General features: G+C 48.6%; 3 protein-coding genes across 7 annotated transcripts; 2 read left to right on the top strand and 1 right to left on the bottom strand.

Annotated features, from left to right (window-relative positions):
* Positions 1–3,369: 3,369 nt before the first annotated feature.
* TLCD3A (TLC domain containing 3A) lies at positions 3,370–12,277 on the top strand. 3 transcript variants are annotated; one of them, XR_005364751.1, is made up of 6 exons: positions 3,410–3,594; positions 4,004–4,087; positions 8,670–8,874; positions 10,028–10,123; positions 10,594–11,367; positions 11,766–12,277. XR_005364751.1 is itself a non-coding variant. In XM_038548441.1 (5 exons), exons 1-5 carry the CDS (start codon positions 3,473–3,475, stop codon positions 10,861–10,863), a joined length of 777 nt encoding a protein of 258 aa, XP_038404369.1. In that variant the 5' UTR covers positions 3,410–3,472; the 3' UTR covers positions 10,864–12,277. The 3 variants fall into 3 exon arrangements, 2 of the variants coding, with proteins under 2 accessions (XP_038404370.1, XP_038404369.1); XM_038548441.1 differs by having other exon boundaries at positions 10,594–12,277; XM_038548442.1 differs by lacking the exons at positions 8,670–8,874; positions 10,594–11,367; positions 11,766–12,277 and having other exon boundaries at positions 3,370–3,594; positions 10,028–10,085.
* Positions 12,278–13,271: 994 nt separating this feature from the next.
* Positions 13,272–19,255, bottom strand: GEMIN4 (gem nuclear organelle associated protein 4). Of its 3 annotated transcripts, none has more exons than XM_038548437.1 (2): positions 19,103–19,255; positions 13,272–16,626 (listed from the first exon to the last, which is right to left on the bottom strand). In XM_038548437.1, the coding sequence occupies exons 1-2, from the start codon at positions 19,110–19,112 to the stop codon at positions 13,457–13,459; spliced, it is 3,180 nt and encodes a 1,059-aa protein (XP_038404365.1). In that variant the 5' UTR covers positions 19,113–19,255; the 3' UTR covers positions 13,272–13,456. The 3 variants fall into 3 exon arrangements, with proteins under 3 accessions (XP_038404365.1, XP_038404366.1, XP_038404367.1); XM_038548438.1 differs by lacking the exon at positions 19,103–19,255 and adding an exon at positions 18,733–18,842; XM_038548439.1 differs by lacking the exon at positions 19,103–19,255 and adding an exon at positions 18,450–18,562.
* Positions 19,201–20,455, top strand: LOC480641 (diazepam-binding inhibitor-like 5). Its single transcript, XM_038548445.1, has 2 exons — positions 19,201–19,383; positions 19,995–20,455. The coding sequence occupies exons 1-2, from the start codon at positions 19,213–19,215 to the stop codon at positions 20,313–20,315; spliced, it is 492 nt and encodes a 163-aa protein (XP_038404373.1). The 5' UTR covers positions 19,201–19,212; the 3' UTR covers positions 20,316–20,455.
* The last annotated feature ends 414 nt before the right edge of the window (positions 20,456–20,869 follow it).

The raw sequence follows: 20,869 nt of genomic DNA, 5'->3' as shown, positions 1-20,869 counted from the left end.
GGTGTTTAAAGGAATGGAAGAGATAGGGTAGGAACCAGAGAAATCCCACCATAGCCCTCCCAAACTGGGAGCTTTATAAACTCCCTTTCAAGGGAGTTTTGTAAATGAGGTTTACCTTGACATCAACGCAAACTTCATTCTCAAAACCCACCTACGAGGCATAAAAATTCCTTGGGGCACCTGTTTGGCTCAGTGAGCCCCTAATCAGGGTCCCTGCTTAGCAGAGAACCTGCTTCTCCCTCTCATGCTCCCCCTGTGTGTTTTCTCTCTCTGTCAAATAAATTAACTAAATCTATTAAAAAAAAAAAAGTAAAAAAGAAATTTAAAAAACACTTAAATCCCAATCTACAAGATGAAATCTCCATGAACATAATCAGGAGCCCTGGGTTCTAACTGAGCCTTGTGACTTCATAGGGTGGCATGTCAGTTTACCATTCTTCAGTTTCTTCTAAAAGGAAGTAATATGCTCACCTACCTCACCGGATTATTTTGAGAACCAAGTGAGATTAATATATGTGAAAGTGATTTGAAAAATTGTGAAGGTATATATACATATGAAATGATGTTAATAATAGCAGCACCAGAGCCCCTAAACTACACTCCACACATTTAAACTAGGAGGAAACAATTAGGAACAGTTGTTATTAATCAGAAACTATATTGTGAAAAACACTACTCTTCCCTTGCTTATCAAGGTTGAAGAGAGTGTAGTCATTAAGTGCACTGATGCTGAAGGCAGACAGTAATGAGTTCAAATCTCAACCCTGCCACCAGCAGTGTGAACTTGGCCAGTTTTTTCCTTGCTCTGGGTCTTACTTTGCATGCACGCAAACACACACACACAGAGGATAATAGATTCTTTGTGAGGATCCAATGAGATAATGCTTGTAAAATGTTTGATATAGTGCATGGCACATAGTAAATATTCAATAAATATTAGCATTTAAAAAGTATCAAATATTTCTTGAGCATTGGCAATGTGCCAGGCCTAACTTGGGAAACAAAATGAAAAGACATGGTTCTGTTTCAAAGGGCTAACAGTTTGTGGGGAAACTTACATACAAATAAAAGCACATGCTCACTATTCAAATGCAAAAGTGATCTAGAAAAGGAAATCTAGAAAAGGAAATTTATAAATGTGCCTAGGAGAATCAGGTAAAAACCTTCCTGAAGGGCGGCCCGGGTGGCTCAGCGGTTTAGTGCCACCTTCAGCCCACGGTGTGATCCTGGAGACCCTGGATTGAGTCCCACTCGGGCTCCCTTCATGGAGCCTGCTTCTGCCTCTGCCTGTGTCTCTGGAGCTCTCGCTCTCTCTCTCTTTCTGTCTCTCATGAATAAATAGAATCTTAAAAAAAAAAAAGAAAGAAAGAAACCTTCCTGGAGAAGGAAACACAACTCAAAACTTTTGAGGGGGCATAGAAGTTTGTATTAAAAAGGCTTTATCATTTGCCTAAGGGGTTGAAAAGCCAAGGCTCGTGTTTACGCTTTTTGGTTCGAGTTTAACATTCTGGTGACTTCATGAGCCTGGTGTTGGAAACTGATTTTACTTACTTTTTTCTATATGTGAAACATCTGTTTTGTTTTCATTTCATAGACTCCGTAAGAGCTGTACAGACAAACTTGCATAGGCAATAGCTTGTTCCCCATTACTTAAAAGTTAGCATCCTTGGTGCGTGTTGCTGAACCCTTTAAGGAGGGAAAGCAAGGAAGATGGGTAACCACTTGACCCTCTGGAAAAGCTGGAGCTGGAGGTGACTGGGATACTTAGGTAGGGAATAGAAAGTGGAATTCATCAGCACTTGCCCTGGAGGCGATGAAAGTTTACACATAGCTGTCCTTTGTCCACATGCAAATGTGAAAATACGGGAAGCTGTGTATTTGCCAGGTACCATGCTACCAAATTGAAGTGTCTTTTTCAGTTCACCCAGTATGTTAGCAATGAATTTGGGAATTAGGGATGTTACCCTCATTGGAAGAAATTTCAGACCTTCCTTTGGGTATTCTGTTTCCTTAATGTTGGTTAAATCCCTCAATAATAATATGAGATGTTAAAAGCTCTGTTTATATTTGCTTCTACATCAGTAACGGCCATGATTAATTATTAATTAAAGAGAAATTTAATTGGCATCTAACTGAAATCATGTTATAAAAGTCATAGAATCAGGGACTCCTGGGTGGCTCAGCGTTTGAGCATCTGCCTTCTGCTCTGGGCTGATTCCAAGGTCGCAGGATCGAGTCCCACATCCGGCTCTGTGCACGGAGCCTGATTCTCCCTCTGCCTGTGTCTCTGCCTCTCTGTGTGTCTCTCATGAATAAATAAATAAAATCTTTCAAAAAAAAAAAAGTCATAGAATCAGAAGAATTTAGAACTGGAGGAACCTTTAAAGAGTTTGTAGCTCAGCCTCTTTGTTTCACAAATGAAACAGTGGCCCAGACTGGCTGAACCCATTGTTTGAGACTGAGATCTCTTACAGGGCTCTCCTCAGCATTTTGCATGGTCATGGTGGTAAGAGACCCACAGAGCCTTTCAACCGCAATAGGCCTAAATGAATGGTCTTTCCCACCCTCGTTCGCTGAGGAAGATAAAGGCCCGAGGCAGTAGCGCAGGGCCACACAAAGTCCGCAGACACAGAATTCCACCTCGCTAAGCACAGCGAGAGAGGGTCTGCGGGCTTCTGTAGCAGGATTTAATGCTTTTCGGAGCGACCTCCGCCCCTTCTGGAGGAACTGCAGCAGTTGGCAGGACGCGGAAAAGCCATTTTTGGCCTACAGAGAGATCATTTCCTTAAGACTCCTATTTGGACGCAGGAGTGCCTGGTACATATGCCAGGCGGGCAGATGGCCACAAGCCCACCTGTCCTCTCCCTACGGTCAGACAGATGGCGCGGCGCGGCCTGGAGGGCTCGCCCACTCTCGGGGAGGGGGGGGGGGGCTTCTACCTGCTTCTGCCCCGCCCCCCCCGCCCCCCCCGTGGCCTCGGGCTGGGGAGCAGAGGGCAGGTGCGGGGCGTTTGGTCCGTCGGGGCTGGTCCCGCAGGGAGGGGATGCGTCCGCGGTGACGGAACAGAAGCCCCGGGAGTCTCGGCCCCGCCCGCCGCTGCCGCGGCTCCACGACGCTCGTGCAGGGCGCAGCGGCGGAGCCCTCGGAACCTGGCCGGCCGGGGAACCCGGGGCAGCCTCGGGCCCAGGGGCGGCGGCGGCGAGACCCCGCCCCCCCCGGCCGGCCCGCGCCTATCGCGGCCGCCTGCCTGGTCACGCGGAGGGCCGCGCTGCGGGGTCTGGGCCGAGCCCGGCGGCTGCCGGAGTCGCGGCGGGCCGGGGCCGGGGCCGGGGCCGGGGCCGGGCGGGGGCCGGGCGGGGGCGGGGGCGGAGGCTTGAAATAGGGGCGGGCGGGCCTCGCCCGTCGGGAGTCGCGCGGAGCCGACCTGAGCCACGCCGAGGGCGCCGAGCGCGGCGACCGCCCCCGAGCACCCATGCTGCTGACGCTGGCCTGGGGCTCGCTCTTCTTCCCCGGGCTCTTCGCGCTCTGCACCTGGGGGCTGCGCCGCGCGCGCCCCGCATGGAGCGACAGCGACTGCGTGATGATCAGCACCAGGTACGGGCGAGGCCCCGCCGGCTGCCGGGCGCCGGCCCCTGCCCGCCCCTGCCCGCCGCGACCCGCCGGCGCCCGCCCCTGCCGGCCCTGCGCCGCGCCGAGGGCGGAAAAGGGGGGCGACAGGAAGCGAGGGGGCTGCCTCCCTGGTGCCTTGCCCCTCGGGGGCGCTGGCCAGAGCTCTCCAGGACCCCGGAGTCCGCCCCGGGAGGGAGAGGGAGAGGGCGGAGGGCGCCCACGCGGCGGGGACCCGGCGGGGAGCCGCTGGCCCACGTCTGCCAGCTGCTTCGGGGCCGGGAGCGCGGCGGCGGCGGGACCCCGTGCTCCCCGCGCGGCCGCCCGGGCTTTGGCATTCACGCTGGCCGCGGACTGCATTTCCACCCCTGCCCTCTTCTTTTCTGCCGCACGTTAGGCTGGTTTCTTCGGTGCAGGCTGTGTTGGCCACCGGGTCAGGGATCGTCATCATCCGCTCCTGCAGCGACGTGATCACGGACAGGTAACCTGCGATGCCCGCGGAAAGCCGCACGAACGACAGCGCTGAACTCGTTCGAAGTTTCCACATTTGAGCGGCGCAAAGGCGCTGGTTCTTTCAGCACATGCTGTTGGGTAGCTGATTGATGGGCAACCTTGAGCTCCCTAATTAGTATCTCTTCCTCTCCTTACCTGTCAGCCTCGCCCACTTAGGACTGAAGACGCGCTAGACAATGACAGGGTCTAAGTCTGATTTAAGGTGGCCCATCGATTCAAGCTCTTTATGAGATAGATACCTAAGAGTGAGAATTATTTGGAGGTGGGAGTCTGGTTTGTGGTTCTTTTAAATGACTTCACCTGGATCCTGCTCTGGAGTATTCTTTGGCCAACGTATGCCCAGTGTGGTTAGCAGAGACCCTCTATGGAAAGGAACAAATCCACCAACCCTTATTTACAAGGGCTGCTCCTGTCTTTCCTCTGGATTTGCTAAAGGCAACGAAGAGGCTTCTAGTGCTTTCAGAAGACTGACCTGTAGGGGAATTAGAGGTCAGTCCAGAGGCGGGTCAGGAAATACACATCTAGTGAAACAAATCATAAAGACCTGGATGGTCTACTTTGTATAGTGCTTAGATCTGGGCAACTGTGAACACGCCCACCCCGCCCTCCGCTCTTTCTAAAAAGCTTTTTTTTTTTTTTTTTTTTTTTAATTTTTATTTATTTATGATAGTCACACAGAGAGAGAGAGAGAGAGAGAGGCAGAGACACAGGCAGAGGGAGAAGCAGGCTCCATGCACCGGGAGCCCGACGTGGGACTCGATCCGGGGTCTCCAGGATCGCGCCCTGGGCCAAAGGCAGGCGCCAAACCGCTGCGCCACCCAGGGATCCCTTATTTTTATTTTTATTTTTATTTTTTTTTTAACCTGTCTTCCTAGAACCACTCTTTCTCCTAGTGGAAGAGCAATAGTCAAATGTGCAGGGAAAGTCTCACAGCCTTTCCTAGTCCTTTAACTCTTGTTGATTCTGCAAAGTGTCCTGCTTTTTACCTGTTGCAACTGGAATGTGATGGGAGCAGGAGCAGGATATCCATTTCACTGTGGCCTGCAAATTTAATGTCTGGATTTTTTTTTTTTTTTAGTGTCTGGATCTTATTTGGGATTAGTCCTGCCTCTGTGACTTTTGTACATTTCTTTCTACGCTTCTTTTTAGACAAAACCAGCTATCAGCAATGAATTATAGATGCCAAGAGAAGATAGGTCAAGTGACTTTGCAGGCTAACAGCAGGACTAACAGCATTTGCTTGTCTGGGTTAAATTTTTATTTTCATCGAGCATTTTCTGATCATGCATCAAGGTCCCTCACTGTCCCCAGTTTGTCATATCAGACTTAAAACCCGCCTCCTTTGCAAAGATTAAAATGACAATTGTGACTTCACAGCATTTTTTGAGCTAATATGAGGGTAAGCAGCAGGCACCTAGTATACATTTCAGAAGATATTTGCGAATCATTAACTGTCAATCCTATATAGCACCACTGTTGTGTTTTCCCCTCAGAAGCTCTGTATTTTTAGTGGTTTGATCATGGTAGGACATCTGAGTTTGCTTTTGAGGTTCCTCCTTTTTTGTATCTTTATGTCTTAGATTCTCTACTTACAAAATGGAGATAGACACATTTCTGTGCCCTCTGCCTTTACATGTATGTGTAAGGATGTCTTAAAGGCACCTAGATCATCTTTAAAAAAAGGCCTTTTGGGGCACCTGGGTGGCTCAGTGGTTGAGCGTCTGCCTTGGCACAGGCCATGATCCTGGGGTCCTGGGATTGAGCCCCATGTCAGGCTTCCCACAGGAAGCATGCTTCTCCCTCTGCCTTTGTCTCTGCTTCTCTCTGTGTCTCTCATGAATAAATAAATAAAATCTTTAAAAAAAAAAATGTCCTTTTGGGGCTCATATACTGTACACTCTACTATTTTTCAATCATATGTGGGTTTTTTTAAGATTTTATTTTTAAAAAAGTATTTATTTGAGAGAGCATGCGCAAGTGGGAAGAAAGGCAGAGGAAGGAGAAGCAGACTCCCCACTGAACAGGGAGCATGATGCGGGGCTCAATCTAAGGACCCCAGGATCATGACCTGAGCTGAAGGCAGAGGCTTGGCCGACTGAGCCAGGCACCCCAAGATTTTATTTATTTGAGAGAGAGAGAGAGAGGTCAAGAGAGAGAGATCGAGAGAGACTGCACATGTGCACCTGTGTCCCAGTGGAGGAGGGGGAGTGGCAGAGGGAGAAGCAGGCTCCCCACTGAGCAGGGAGCCTCATGTGGGACTCTGTCCTAGGACCCTGACATCATGACCTGAGCTGAAGGCAGACGCTCAACTAACTGAGCCACCCAAGCACCCCTATTATATGCCTTTTCATTTTATGCTTTCATATAGATTATATATATACATATATACACACACATACTTTATGCATAATTTACAAATTATATGCATAATGTGGTATAGGACCAAAGATTTCAGGAGATTCTTAAAGGAGTCCAGATCCCTTAAAGGGCCAACAGTCATAGCCCCAGGCATAGGGGTTTTAAATACTTATATTTGGATAGTACTTTTTACATTGGAAAGGACTTGCACACTTCTAGTTTTTTAATCTGCACAATAACTTTGTCAGGGAAGTAAAACAAGAATTATTATCTTGATATTACAAAAGAAAGTTAAGTCCTAGACTGGTGGGAGTTAAGATTCTAATCCAGATCTCTTGTTAATAAGCCTTCAGAGAATTCTACCTATCAGCCCCAATTTCAGCTCTCATTGGATTGGTACTGTGTGCAAAATATTAAAACCCCAGGCTCCACTCAAGGGAAGGAGCCGGTTATATTTCAGTTAAGCTTTTAGTAGGTTCTTCATAGTTATTTTACTTGGAATTGCTTCCATAAAGCAATGGATGGGCAGTAGACTAATTATCACACCTTTCTGCCTGAATGGAACCGGGCTAATTAATTCACATACAAATATGTTATATTTGCATTTATTTACTTGTCTGCTTGTTTCATTACTTCTTTTTTTAAGATTTTATTTATTTATTTGAGAGAGATACAGAGAGAGCACAAGCAGAGAGGAGAGGGAAAAACAGACTCCCCGCTGAGCAGGGAGCCTGACATGGGGTTTGATCCCAGGACCCCAGAATCCTGACTTCAGCTGAAGGCAGAGGCTTAACCAACTGAGCCACCCAGGTGCCTCTGTGTTTCATTGCTTCTTAATGATTTAGTTGTGCTGTGACAAGTGTGGACTCAGTCCGGAACAGAAACCTGAATGGTACCCTCTCTAGAGTATATTTCCAATATTGCAGTGCAGTGGACTGGCTTCTTAGGAAATCACCTTTGACAAAGTTAAAAACAAAGATTTGAGGTTCCTAGGCATAGCATGCAGAGTCTCTGGGCAGAAGAGCCTTTAACAAGCACTGCAGGTTAGACACTCAGGTAGTTTGAGAACCATGAAACCAAATTGTTTCTTTTATCTGACACATGGATGCTCAGTAAAAATGTGCTGATTGAATGAAGCTAATCCTTCTCAGCAGAGTGTATAATTTCTCTTCTGATTTTTTTTCACATTTTCTATAGAACGATTATTTCTCATTTCGGAACAAAATTGTAGAAATTGGAGACTTTCTGGGTGCCCTGGGTGGCTCAGTCAGTTAAGTGTCTGCCTTTTGCTCAGGTCGTGATCTCAGGGTCCTGGGATTGAGCCCTGTGTTGGGCTCTCTGCTCAGCAGGAAATCTGCTCCTCCCTCTCCCACTCCTCCTCCCCTTTGCTCATGTTCTCTCTCCCTCAAAAGAATAAATAAAATCTTAAAAAAAAAAAAAAAAAGAAATTAGAGACTTGTAATCTGCTCTGGGACTGTGATAAACAGGGATTTAGACTCAGCAAATATTGACTCAACCCCCTTGGACAAGTAAATGGGAACACTGTCTTTTGTTCCAGCCTCTCTTCTGGTATCTGACTGCTGTTAAGGTAACCCTTGAGCTTTGGGCTCATTTCCAGACATATTTTTCTTAATGAGTGGAATTGGGATTAGCTATAGAATTATACAGAAAAAATGGTCAGGGTAGCTTCCCAGGAACTCCCTAAAGTGGAGTGGCAAGCAGATGCAAGAGGAAACTCCCAACTGTTGAGCAACTAAGTGGAGTTAAACTGGAAATATTGGATTTGGCATTTGGAATACCTTCAAACCAGTTTCTTGGTGGAGCACTTGAATCATTTGTAGAGGTTTCTATTTCAAAGTTAGCTTATATCACAAAATACCAGAAAATCCATTAGAAATGAGTAGCTAAATCAGGGAAGTAGTGGCCAATAGTTACTGAAACATGGTGCCGAGTGAGTCCCAGCTTTCTTCCTCTGACACTCATTAATTTGCCCTGTAATTTAAACAACAGTTTAAAGCTGTTTATTTTTCCTTATTTATCACTGCCAGCATCTTCAACTGTAAAGCGTTGGGAGTAAAAATAGCTAGTCAGGTACAAAGCTGAAGGGGATGTGTTCAAGAAGAGGTTGGCTTTGAGCCTTCATAGTTGATATCCATAATCATCTCATGGACGGTTCCTGTGCTTTCTTTTAGGCACTGGCTTGCCCGAGAGTATGTCTGGTTCTTGATTCCGTACATGATCTATGACTCCTACGCCATGTACCTCTGTGAGTGGTACCGAACCAGAGACCAGAACCACAGACACTCCCTCACCACTTTTCGAAACTTCCTAAGTAAAAATCGCCTCATGGTTGCGCACCACGCAGTCATCCTGTTTGTCCTTGTGCCAGTTGCACAGGTATGACCTTCCAGAACAGCCACCAACAGACTCACTCACTCATTTTCTCCTGTGAAGCTGGTATCTTGCCCATTACAAGTGTGGACTGTCCCTCTTTCCCTTCCCCGTCCTCCTGCACCCACTCTTGTGTGCCAACAGCAGCACAGGAAAATCTCCCAGGCAGATCCTATAGAAGACAATGCAATGTGAAATGTTCATGATCTTCCTTACCGTTTTCCTTTATGCAATCCCCCAGCCCTCTGTGATTCCCTAGGCTCTGTCAGACTCTGTCTTCAGTTTATAAAATATAAAAACAGTATAAAATACAATACTAAACAACATAAAAATTGTTTTAAAAAAATGAGAGTAGCTCAGTCAACTGGTTATTTGCTGTAACAGTGCCAAAGTACCATATGTGCTCTTTTGATGTCACAAAAGCCCCCTCTCAAGGCAGGTAGCCTTCCAATTTCTTCTCGGGTCCATTTTCCCACCTGGTGAGGAAGAGAAATGAGACTGCAGAAAGGAAATTAGTAACTCCTGAGTGCCTATCAGGTGATAAGCACTGGGCTGAAAAGCTCACAGCTTTCTACTAATAATTAGAAGTTATTAGAAATGATAATTAGATACTACTAGCCAGACAGGAAGAAACTGGGGCTCTAAGAGTTTACTTATTGTAACTTACTTCAGTGGTAGTGACAGAGCTGCTATTCTGTGCTATCCTGTTTTCTTGACCAGATAAAATGAGTGGTGGAGTACATTACATTCTTAAAAGAAGTTTCCCCTGATTGCTTTGGAACCCTGACATCTAGTACAGGGCCTGGCACATATTTTGTTGAATTAAATTGGCCAAGTGCCCTTGGCATGACTAAGTCAGATACCCAAAAGTAGGCTACAGGGTTCTTCCAGCTGACATTGAAATTCAGAAAAAGCTTGGTGTGTGATGCAATCAGCTGATCTCTGAGGTTGCCTCTGGGTCCTAGGGATTTGACCCCCGGAGGGCTATTGCTATGGAAGCAGCAGAGAATTAACTGTCGTCCTTGGTCAGTTAGCATTTCCCTTTCCCTTCATGGTCTCTCATGGTTACCCTTTCCAATAGCCCTAGTTAGAATTTTCCTTCCAGTGGTTCCTTAACCTCTAGTTCTTATTTCTCTTTTTTCCCCCTTTTCCTCTGCAGAGGCTTAGGGGAGACCTTGGGGACTTCTTTGTTGGCTGCATCTTCATGGCAGAACTGAGCACTCCGTTTGTGTCACTGGGCAGAGTCCTGATTCAGGCATGTATGAATGAAATGGCGGTGGTGTGGAGGAAGCCGGCTCTGCTCTTCCATGGCAGGTTGTGGGGCTTGGAGAAATCCCTTAGTGCTTGCAATAGTGGGACAGGAGACCCTTTGACAGACTAAAGGTCAGTTGGTCTGAACCTGTGGGGATGAAATTGTACTTTTGATTCAAATTTGATATGGCTTTTTATGTATTTTTTTTCCTGGCCACAGATTTGTGTTTTTTTTCTTTTTTGTTGAATCCACTGTTCCGTGTACCTGTTGGCTGAGTGGCTCAGGCCAAATTCAGTATCATGGTTAGAAAAATGCAAGCCTGTGTGCACATACAAATACGCAGTACTCCCGTCAGCTTTTCCACAAGTTTTGGAAGACTAGACGCTTGGCTTCACTGCCATGGAACTTGGGCTAGTGGTTCCCTGAAGGCACAGCCTCTTGGTAACTGCATTTTCCTCCCCTTTATCCTGTAGCTAAAGCAGCAGCACACCCTTCTGTACAAAGTGAATGGAATCCTCACGCTGACCACCTTCCTTTCCTGTCGGATCCTCCTCTTCCCTTTCATGTACTGGTCTTATGGCCAACAGCAGGGACTCAGCCCACTCCGAGTGCCATTCAGCATCCCTTTCTACTGCAATGTGGCCAATGCCTTCCTCATCGCTCCCCAGATCTACTGGTTCTCTCTGCTGTGCAAGAAAGCAACCCGGCTCTTTGACACCGCCCCAGCCAAAAAGGATGGCTAATTGCTCCCGGAAGTCAGGCAGTGAGGGTACCTCCTCACACCAGCTGCCTCCTCCACTCAGTATTCCACGGACCAAATTGTGCCCTGGGTGGCCTCAGCCTTTTGAGTATTGAATGATAAGCAGATAGATGGGTTTGTTTTTCTAAAGAACATTCATATTACTTCCCTCTTCTAACCTGCCCCTTTTGCAAAAGCACTTTTTTCTAAGTAACAACAATTGGATCCTATCAGACCTCCATTGGCAGCAAGGTGGTTTTAATGCAAGCCCAAGGATCTTTCCTTGGGTCCCACCTCAAGGGTTCTGGGAGGTAGAAGCATGGGGTGTGGAGACAGGTGGACTAGGGTGATAAGTGTCTGGGTACCCACCTGGCCCTAAATATTTGGTGGCTACCCACCTTTCCAACCACTCAGGGCAGTATCTACGCTTACTAGGCCAGCAGCAAGTGATGACTTGGTTCTTGATAAGTTCTCTCCTCGTGATGTTGGCCCAGGAAAATCATTGTAGGTAGGTAGTTTTTTACTGTGTACTAGATAACCCATTGGTCCCATGCCTTATCCTGCCATCCAGGTGCCAACATTGAACTCCTATGTCCACTGACTTCCATTCACAAGTCTCACTGGCACGGGGGTAAGAGGCAGGGAAGGGGACCTGAAGCACATGAGTAGGTGGGGAGGCTGATAGCTCAGCGCCATTGTAGGCTGACTTGGGAAGACCAGCATCAAACTTGTGAGCTTGTTGTAAAGCCACAAAAACTATTCCTTTCTTAGCATGTCCCCTCAAACCCAGCTTTCACCATATCCAGACACACAGGATGCTGTTAAAAACTGTAGGGGTAAAGTGACATGGTGCCTATCAAGCTCTTTCCTGGGTAACCCCACTCTTTGACATTGTCCGTTTCATAGGACATGGAAACGGGCTTCTGTATTCCAAACTGTGAGAGGTCTCATCCACACTGCCTCCCAATAAGCCAGAGCTTGTGTTCCAAAGCCTGTTCTTAAAGGAACATACTGCCACTTTGCCACAGAAGGCTGGAGAGTAAGAGTGCGAGAGAGCCCTGGCCAAAATACATCCTGTGGACTGACTCACCTACCATTTGCAAACAGGATCCTCTGGTGCCAATACTAATTATTCCTCATCTAGGATGGGTTTTAGAAACTGCTACCAAGAAGGTTTTTTTTTTTTTTTTTTTTTTTTTAAAGTGGTAGTAAAGATCTAAATGTTTTAAAGTGCCTTTTAATTCACTGTTTTCCGTGAACTTTTAAAGTACTGAATGTGTGTCTCAAATTCTATTTCAGTCTTTAATAGGTGCCATTTAAAAAATGTCAAATGCTGTAATTTTTTTTACCATTTTTGTTTACTGTCATATCTTTATAAATCACCCCTGTGGTGATTAAATTGCACTAATGTTTCCTAACTTCTTCTCATTTGTTAAATACATCAATACCGACAGCTTTTCAGGCCCATTCTGTGACCTGACTGGACTCCTTGTTGCATGCTTTGAGTCTGGTCTGTGTTCACATCCATGCAGCTGGCAGAGTGGAGTGTGGAGGGCTGTGGTCATGCTTTCAGCATTCAGGAGGGCCTAGCTCATACGTTACTCTAATATGTTTCTGGGGTTCTGAGAGTACATCATAGGTCCTAGTGTTCAAGCCCAGTGATCAGGTAACTCTTGGTTCAATCTTCCCTTCCTACGTGAATCCCAATTAAGAGCTAGGAGGGAACCAAAATAATGCCTCATTTTGAGTGAGGCTATGTGTATGAAGGTGATGGGACATATCCGCTACCCCCCTTCCTTGCCTCCCAAGCCAGTTCTACTTCTGTGATATAAACTGGACACATTAAGTTCATTTTTTATGCTTCTGTGTACACCACTGCCTGCTCCCACTCACTCTTCAAAACCATGACAACCCACCCCAGGCAGAAGATAATTACACCCGTCCTTTAGATCCATCTCTGCTGTGTTTACCAGACTTAGTTTTCACAGCCCCTCCTGGATCCACTGAATGGAGTTGACTATATGGCAAAAGTCCTCAATTTAGAACACACTCATTTTCTTGGGGTTATTAGTCTATTTAATTTTCTTGGTCCAATGCTTTCCTTTTACAGTGCTGCAGGCTTTTTGGGTTCAAAAGTCACACGGCTAACCAGTGACAAGTTATTTTCCTTGCTGCCCTTTCCAAGACCCCACAAAATGACTATTGAAAGAGGGTTTCAGAGCAAAACAACACATACCTAGCAATTTTTCCACTTGGGTGGTTTCACCTTTGGACTTCTTTGCCAAATTCTAGGGTGGATAAGTCCAGTTATGAAAATGTCCCTCCCAGCTTGCCTTGATCTTTAAGACCCTAGCTGTGCCCAACTGCAGAGCACATCTAAGCCTAGACTACTGACGAGACTTAGAGACCCGATCAAAATCAAAAGTGAATTTAATAATTTGTATGTTACAACCTAAGAAACTATTTTCTTTACAGTTACTGCCATATACTTTTAGCTTGTGTACAATTTCACATCACCGAAAAGCTTGTGTTTCTCAGCTCGAGCCCTTAGAGCCCCCCACCAAGGCAAGGCCCAGCTGTTTCCTGGTCTACAAAAGTCAGAAGTTGCTGATCTTCTGCAGCAGGGTTTGGCGCCGTTCCTCAGGGCTAATGTTCTCAGCGATGGACTTTAAGAAGCGCTGCTCATTTACCTTCTGGAGCAGGGAACTACTAGAAGGATTAGCCTTGCTTAGGGTTTCATAGCAGGTGAGGATTTCCAAGGCCAAGACATACAGCGGCTCGCACACCTCGTGGGGGAGCATGGCCATGATGTGCAGAACGTGACAGAATACCTGGGTATAAAAAAACAGGGTTTCCTGGGTCAGGTCCTGTTCTTGTCCTTGAGCCCAAGGGCCAACTGACTGTATCATCCTAACGGAGTCCAGGAGATTGGTCAGACTGTTACAGAGAAGCCTGACTACATGGCTCCAGCCTTCTATAGGAAGCCAGTTACGACAACTCTGGCTGCAGAGAAACTGGAAAACTCTCAGCAAGAGTACGGACAGCTGGAGCTCCGGGGCAAAGGGCTTCAGGTTGAGCAGAGGAACAAATTGAATATATTCCAGGCTATAAGGGACATGTAGGAGTTGTTTCTCCAATAGTCTCCTGGTCAGCTGGTAAAGGTACTGCCACTCTTGGGAGCTGCACCAAGGCATGACTTGTACCAGGGCCACCAGAAAGCCCTTGCTGAACAATCTGACCTCTTCAGGGTTACCCACATCTACCACCAAGAGGGACAGCATCTGCTCAGAGATGCTGCTGGAAATGTAGCAGCACTCCATCCAGGCAAGAAGCCCTGTGCCTGGCCCATACCCAGGGTGGGCCTGGGAAGTCCATTCATCCTCAGAAAGCTTGCAGATCTCAAAAAGCGTGGCTGGCACCTCACATTTGAAGTGGCCCTCAAAGAGGTTCTTCATCCTCAGGCGCACTGTCCAGTCGAGCTGCTCCAACTTCCGGTGGAGCCAAGACAGGGACTTGATCCAGGTGTCTGGGGAAAATGTCTCAGCATTAGCCAGTACGATCTCACAGAGGATCTCCAGGATATGGACCACCAGATCCTTCCCATCCAACAAGAGGCACCGTTTCTCCTTGGGGAGCTGCCAGTATTTGCTGAAGCAGTCCAGGAGCTGGCACAAACTGAAGATGAGGGGGAATGGAGAACAGGTCTGGAGCCAGTATTCCTCTAAACATGCATTTGCTTCAAGAGTCTGGAGGAAAATCTTCAAACTGAGGTCTACCTCTTTGACATCAAGCATCAAGAAAGGCAGGACAAACTCCTTTAGCACCTCATGTGGCTCAAGAAGAGCAGCAACCGGGATACCCTGGGGCTTCACAGGACTCACCAGGCAGCCCAGGAGCTCCAAAAATTGCTTTTCTTCCTTAGGTGTAGAGAACTTTGTCCAAACAGTTTCTTTGAGGCATGACACCACAAAGGTAGTAGATGCATTTGGATCCTGCTCTTCGGTGAACCTAAGGGCAGGGAAGGCAGAGAGAATCTGAGCCAGGAATTTGTGGGTGCCAAGGTTGACCACAGCCATGCTGCACATTTTCTTCACTGTGATCTCCGGGTGCAATATTATCAGGCGGGCCACAGAAGCCACCGCTTTAGCTAAGCCCTGTTCAGAGGCACTCTGCGCAAGCTGGTTAAAAGTTGTGTTGAGGTCCTCCTGAAACCCGTCCAAGTAAGCCAACAGGTTCTCAGAGAGACCCTTCCGCCCCCAGGAAAGCAGGGTGCCTGAGAGGACTTTATTTTTATCTGGCAGCGAGAGGTCTGCGTAGCATTCCAGGATCAAGCCAATCACTTGTTTGATCTGAGATTCAGGGATGGCTCTGTCTGTCGCAGTAACTTCCATCACTGTTTCCAGCAGCTTTAACACCAAGTCTGGCTCTCGGAAGAGAGCCCAGTTATTAACCAGGCAGGCTAGCCACTGGTCTGAGAAGGCCCACTTCTTCTCAGAAGCAAAAATGTAGCACATTTCCATATGCCGGTCCATCTTCTGCTCAATGATGGCCATGGCAATCGAGGCGGTGATGTCCTTCTCAAAGCCCTTATTCTTCAGCACCCTGTTTGTTTTCCTCAGGAAGTCTTCGACACACTCTGCTAGCTCTGAGACCACCTGCCGCTCCTCCTTAGACAAGCTGGTAGAATCAAGGTAGAGCTTCAAGTTCTGGCTGAAGGAAGTCAGGCTGTCACACAGCCGGTAGCTGTCATAACTTGTCCCCTGGCTGCTGTTGAGCATGGTCTGCAGCTCCTTCCCCCACTCCCGCAGGAGGCTGCACATGAACTCAAACCCAGTGAAAATCGTCTCACTTGGAAGCTTGGCCAGGGAGGTCAGGCTGACGTCCCGTTCTGCCTCCTTTACCTTCTCTACTAGTGCCTGTTGGTAATACGGGTTCTGGGTGTCCGAATTCCACACGGAGATCACTGTGGCCAGTTTGTCCAGATACACAGTTGCAGACACTTCCTGGGGGTCATCCTCCATCAGTGCAAATACTGTTAGCATGTCTGCTAAGTTGGCTAATGCGCAGCATTTCATCCCTGGGCACAGGATTCTATTTTGGATTTGCTTTAGCCCAGTGAGCAGCATGGCCAACAGGGGCATAGTGGGACACACCTCTGGGTCTGACTTAAACCTCTTTGGAGGATGGGAGAACTCATCTGAAGAAGACAAGTACTTATGGGCCATTGTTCTAAACTGGGAGAGCAGAGGATCCTGCTGATTGCCTTTGTGCTTCATCATTTCCCACCAGACACTGAGGAAAAAGGCCACATCCTCTGAAGAAGTGTCAACAGACATGTGCTCCAAAAAGCGCTCTAGTTCTGCATGGCAGATGGTGGTGGGCAGGGCCATCAGAAGCTGGATAAAGAGTCCAGAAGCTTCCAGAGACTTGAGCAGCTCAAAAAGGACCGTGTGATTGATGGTAGGGATCATGTTGCCTACCGAGAAGAACACATCTTCCTGCCACCGAGTGTCAGTGTCTGAAGGGGTGACAGGGTAGGGCTGAAGAACCTTGGCCCAGATGATGATCAGAGCTTTCTTCTTCCAGGCAAAGGGCTGGGAGCATGTTGTGGCGGAGGAGATCTCCCTTAGGGCCTCCACAATGGGCTGCCCAACATGTTCCCAGTCAGACTTTGTCAGTTCTGTCAGTGCTTTGGGGTGGAAGAGCTGCTCGGCAAGCAAAAAGCCCCCATGCAGAATAGTCATTTCTTCACAGATATTCAAAGGTCCTGCACAGAAAGAAGCCGCACAAGACAGTGTGGTGAAAAATCTTTAAAATAGTTAGTAGAGGCTAGACAGAGACATCAGTTGGTAGGCTGGCTGTCATCACCAGGGTTAGAGATGATAAGGGTTCTAATGGGGAAGAAGAGATGGCTCTAGCCACTGTAGAGCTGGAATCAAAAGGACTTACCTAAGGAATATAAAGGACTCTCAAAGTCTAGCCTGGATTTAGAAGACAATGGCTATCACTGGAGGAAGAGAATCAGAACAGCTTTGGGGGGAACACTGTTCAGTTTTGGTTATTTGGAGTTTGAGGTAGAACATTAAGAGAGAGATGTCCTCCAGCAATGGAAATGTGGGGTTGATGCTCAAGAGGAGAGTCAACCCTGAGATGTGACTCAGGGAGGGGTCTGCCTAGAGGGGATCAATGGAACGAACAAAGTGAATGAGATTCTGCAGGAAAACCATGTGTAAAGGAAAGGGCTAGGCGCTCCAGTAACGGATGGGCCAGCAGAGGAGGTGGAGAGGAGGGGTGACAGAGGGTGCGTACTGTGCAACATGGCAGTCAAGCTTCTGAATCATGATTCAGCCTAAGAAGGGAGGGGCCAGGGCTGAGGCCGCAGAAGCAATCAAACAAGCCCTGCCTTCCCCCTTTTGTCTTACAGTCTTCTTACAAATTTCAAATGTTCTGCCTTTCAGGGAAACAGTTTACCCCACAGCTCTTTCTGTCAAATAGAACAAGCTACCAAATGCTCTGGTTCTCTCATAGAAACCAAGAGGTAGACATAAAATATACTTAGTAGATTAGGAAAGAAAAGTCTCTTCTCCAGTAAGCCCTGAATCAACACTTATCAAGGAAGGCATCTGGGGAGGTTTAATTAGACACAGCTTTAAATCCTAGTTCAGCCATCTAGAAGCTAGAGCTTCTCTGAGCTTCCCTTCTGCATCTGTGGGGAGAACACAGACTTCATACTAGACTGGGAGGATCAAGTGCGATATACTAGTCACACCCTGAGTACTGAGCTAGTTGTTCAGTGTTAGCCCCCAATTCCTCGTTCCCTCATGCCCCCAAGTACATATCTTTCCCAGGAGCCAGCAAGAGAGAATCTTGATTTAGGAGACTAAAAATGATCCTGCCCTTCAACTTTAAGAGAGCAGCAAAAGGCCAAAGGATCAGCACTCCTATGCAACCAACTGGTGAAGGCAATCCACCTTGGCTCCTAGTGGCCTAGGCAGACTCCCAGGAAGATTAGATTGCTGACAGGTCTCACTGGGGATTCTGGCTTTTTTTTTTTTTTTCTTTCTTTTTTTTAGTTCAGGCTGCTCTCCTAGGCCCCCAAAATATGTTCTCTTATGACTCTGTAAATTTAATTTTGTTGCACAATCAGCTCAGCTGAGATGTTTGTCCCCCAAAACCTATTATTCCAGAGACAGTATGTTCATTGTGCTACCAGAAGGAGTAAGTCCCAGGAGCTATTGGTGAATAGCTGGGCAAATCCCAAGTGTTTTTATCACAACTGGATAACAGGCTTGTAGGTGCCCACTCCAAAACTTTATTAAGCGCTTACTCCGTGCCAGGCACTGTGCAAGAGCTCTTTTAATCCTCAACCTTTTGAGAACCATTCTGTTTCAGAGATGGGACCACTGAGATTCAGAAAAATTTGCTCAGGATGTCCCAACTATAGTGTAGTTGGGGCCTGGGACGGAAATCACCACAGCTCCAGGGCTCCAAGCTCTTGAGCTCTACTGTTGCACCACTGAAGCCGTGGCTGGGGGCAGGACTACAACATTTCTCCACAGCCTGTTACTGGCACACCTTGGGGTGCCTCACCTCAGCTCTCTGAGAACAGCCTCCTGCATGACCGGCAGGGTGGGAGGCTGGACAGGAGTCACCATATACTAGCTCCCCGCTCCCTTCTCCCAGGCTCTGCCTGTGAGGATTCTGAATCAAACGTGCCCCCTCGGCTCCTCGGCCCTCCCCACAACTGCCGGTCGGCTGAACTAGCTGCGCGCATGGCACCCTACCCGACCCTGTATACACGTGCTCTCAATCAAACGCCCCCAACTGTGTGTGGTGGGTATGCTATCGTCACCCCCGTTTTATCGATGAGGACCTCATGGCAGAGGACGCTTGCCCAAGAGCTCAGCAGCGGTTAACTAAGCGAAACCGTCGGTGTATCCTTCTGAGCCTGCATTTTCCAAAGCACGTGCACGAGCACTGTCCACTCTGAGGAAATCTAACCTCACATCCGCTTGGCCCTTCACGTGGAAAGGCGCCCCGCGGGGGGCAAGCCGCGGGTGGAGGGGCGGCGGCGCCGCGGCAGCGCCGGGCCTCCCGATCCCGGCCGCGGAGGACACCCCCGCCCTCCCGAGCCCTCCCCGACCCGGAGGTCTCCCTTAGCCCGGGCCCGCTCTGCACCGCCCTGGCCGCCTGGTGCGGGACGCAGACCACGAGGGCGGAGGACCGAGAGCGGCGACACCCACCTAGGTCCATGGCGGCGACGCTGCGGGTCGCGCGGGCCGCCCCTCCCCCCGAGGCTCCGAGTGAGACGCAGGCGCCACGACACAATGGGCGGCTCCGGGAGGGCGGGACAATGGGCCGCGCCTCAGCCCCCGCCCACCATCTCGGCTCAGGCTCCGCGCCGCCGTCCGCAGGCCTCCCGCCGCGCCGCGCGCACGCGCAGAGCCCACCAACAGGTCCGCGGCGCCCAAGCAGCCCGGCCCACAGCGCCCCCTACCAGCCGAGGCCTCCGCCAAGCCAGCCGGCAAGTGGACCCGCGCTTCCCTTCGGCCGGGCGCGCCCCGCCCCGCCCCCAAGCCGCGGTCCCCACCTTCCCCTTGGCCCGCGCCGCTGCCCTGCTTCTGCCCCGCCCAGCGCAGCCCTGGGGGATCATCCCCACGGGATCACCCCACTAGCTCCGCCTCGGCTCCGCGTTCGCTTCCATCCAGTAACCCTCGGGATCCCGCGCTTAAGGTTCACCGCACTGAACGCCCGCCCCAGGCCGCCCACTAACTAGCACAGACTGGCGGTTCTGAAAGGCCTCCTCCCGGCACAGCGCAGCGCCCCCCCAGCACACTTCCTTCTCACGGGAGGACAGCATCCTTAATTTTCTGGCATTAAAGGCACCTTTGAAATGTTACTGGTTGCCCTCCCCAGAAAATGCACTTTGCTATCCAGAGCAATAGTGGCGGAGATCCATTCCAGTGGGCCTTAGTTTCCAATCTGTACTTTATAAAAACACATTTGACTCCTGAGAAAACACATACACAAACATCCTATGTTCTTCTCACACATTACCCTGTCTTCTTTGCTCCCATTCCCTTCCTCCCAGACCTAATCACTAGCCTCCAGTGTTTCTAATTCTCCATCCTCCAGCTTCCAGTGCCAGCCATCACCCAGAAAGGACACAAGGGCTGGGCCTCAGCACCCCCAATGTGCCAAGTGGAGTTTGAGATGGCCTGTGCTGCTATCAAGCAGTTGAAGGGACCTGTGAGTGATCAGGAGAAGCTACTGGTGTACAGCTTCTACAAACAGGCCACCCAAGGCGACTGCAACATCCCTGCCCCACCTGCTACAGATGTGAAAGCCAAGGCCAAGTGGGAGGCATGGAACCAGAATAAAGGGATGTCCAAGATGGATGCCATGAGGATCTATGTTGCCAAGGTGGAAGAACTGAAGAAAAAAGATACTGGTTAAGGAGGACAGAATATCAAACACAATGAAGTAGCATGGCTCCTCTGGTAGCGAAAAGGGTTTCTTAAAAGACCAACGGCTGAAACGTCCTGAAACCATAACCACCATAGCCGAGACACATCAATAAATCACTTAAACTGCAAGAGAGTGTTAATGGAAAGCTGATTAAACTCCAAGTGACAGAGTTCTGGGGAGGTGTTCAAAATATATAAAAAAGCAGTTCTCCAGGGAAATTCCATCACAACCGGTTTTATGATCCTAAGAGTTCCCAGCTTTCCTATTCCAAGAGTATATGCAGATACTTGGCAGGAGTAGAAGGGCTGGGGGGAAGATCATGCTATGAAAACGCCCAAGTTTTGAGGTCAACAGATCGTTCCCCAGAGGCTTGGCCTTTGGGGAAAGGGGAAAGAAGAGGCTGAGGCCCCTTATCTTCAGGGATTGTCTATTCACTACTAACCCAACATTACTGAGGGGAAAGGGGCTTTGTCTTTCAAAAAGCTAAAGTCAAGTCCTACCAAAAGCCCCTACTAGAACATAGTTCTGATGAAGTTAATATT

This window comes from Canis lupus, chromosome 9 (genome assembly GCF_011100685.1).
Source record: "Canis lupus familiaris isolate Mischka breed German Shepherd chromosome 9, alternate assembly UU_Cfam_GSD_1.0, whole genome shotgun sequence".
In the NCBI taxonomy this organism is placed as follows: domain Eukaryota; kingdom Metazoa; phylum Chordata; class Mammalia; order Carnivora; family Canidae; genus Canis; species Canis lupus.
This window is presented reverse-complemented; position numbering and strand designations above follow the sequence as displayed.

Excerpts from the sequence above, each read along its gene's own strand:
- TLCD3A (XM_038548441.1), top strand. The coding sequence starts at position 3,473 with ATGCTGCTGACGCTGGCCTGGGGCTCGCTCTTCTTCCCCGGGCTCTTC. Across the intron at positions 8,875-10,027 it reads TCCTTGTGCCAGTTGCACAG|AGGCTTAGGGGAGACCTTGG; the intron begins GTATGACCTTCC and ends TTTCCTCTGCAG. Across the intron at positions 10,124-10,593 it reads TGGGCAGAGTCCTGATTCAG|CTAAAGCAGCAGCACACCCT; the intron begins GCATGTATGAAT and ends TTTATCCTGTAG.
- LOC480641 (XM_038548445.1), top strand. The coding sequence starts at position 19,213 with ATGGGCCGCGCCTCAGCCCCCGCCCACCATCTCGGCTCAGGCTCCGCG. Across the intron at positions 19,384-19,994 it reads GGCCTCCGCCAAGCCAGCCG|CTTCCAGTGCCAGCCATCAC; the intron begins GCAAGTGGACCC and ends TCCATCCTCCAG.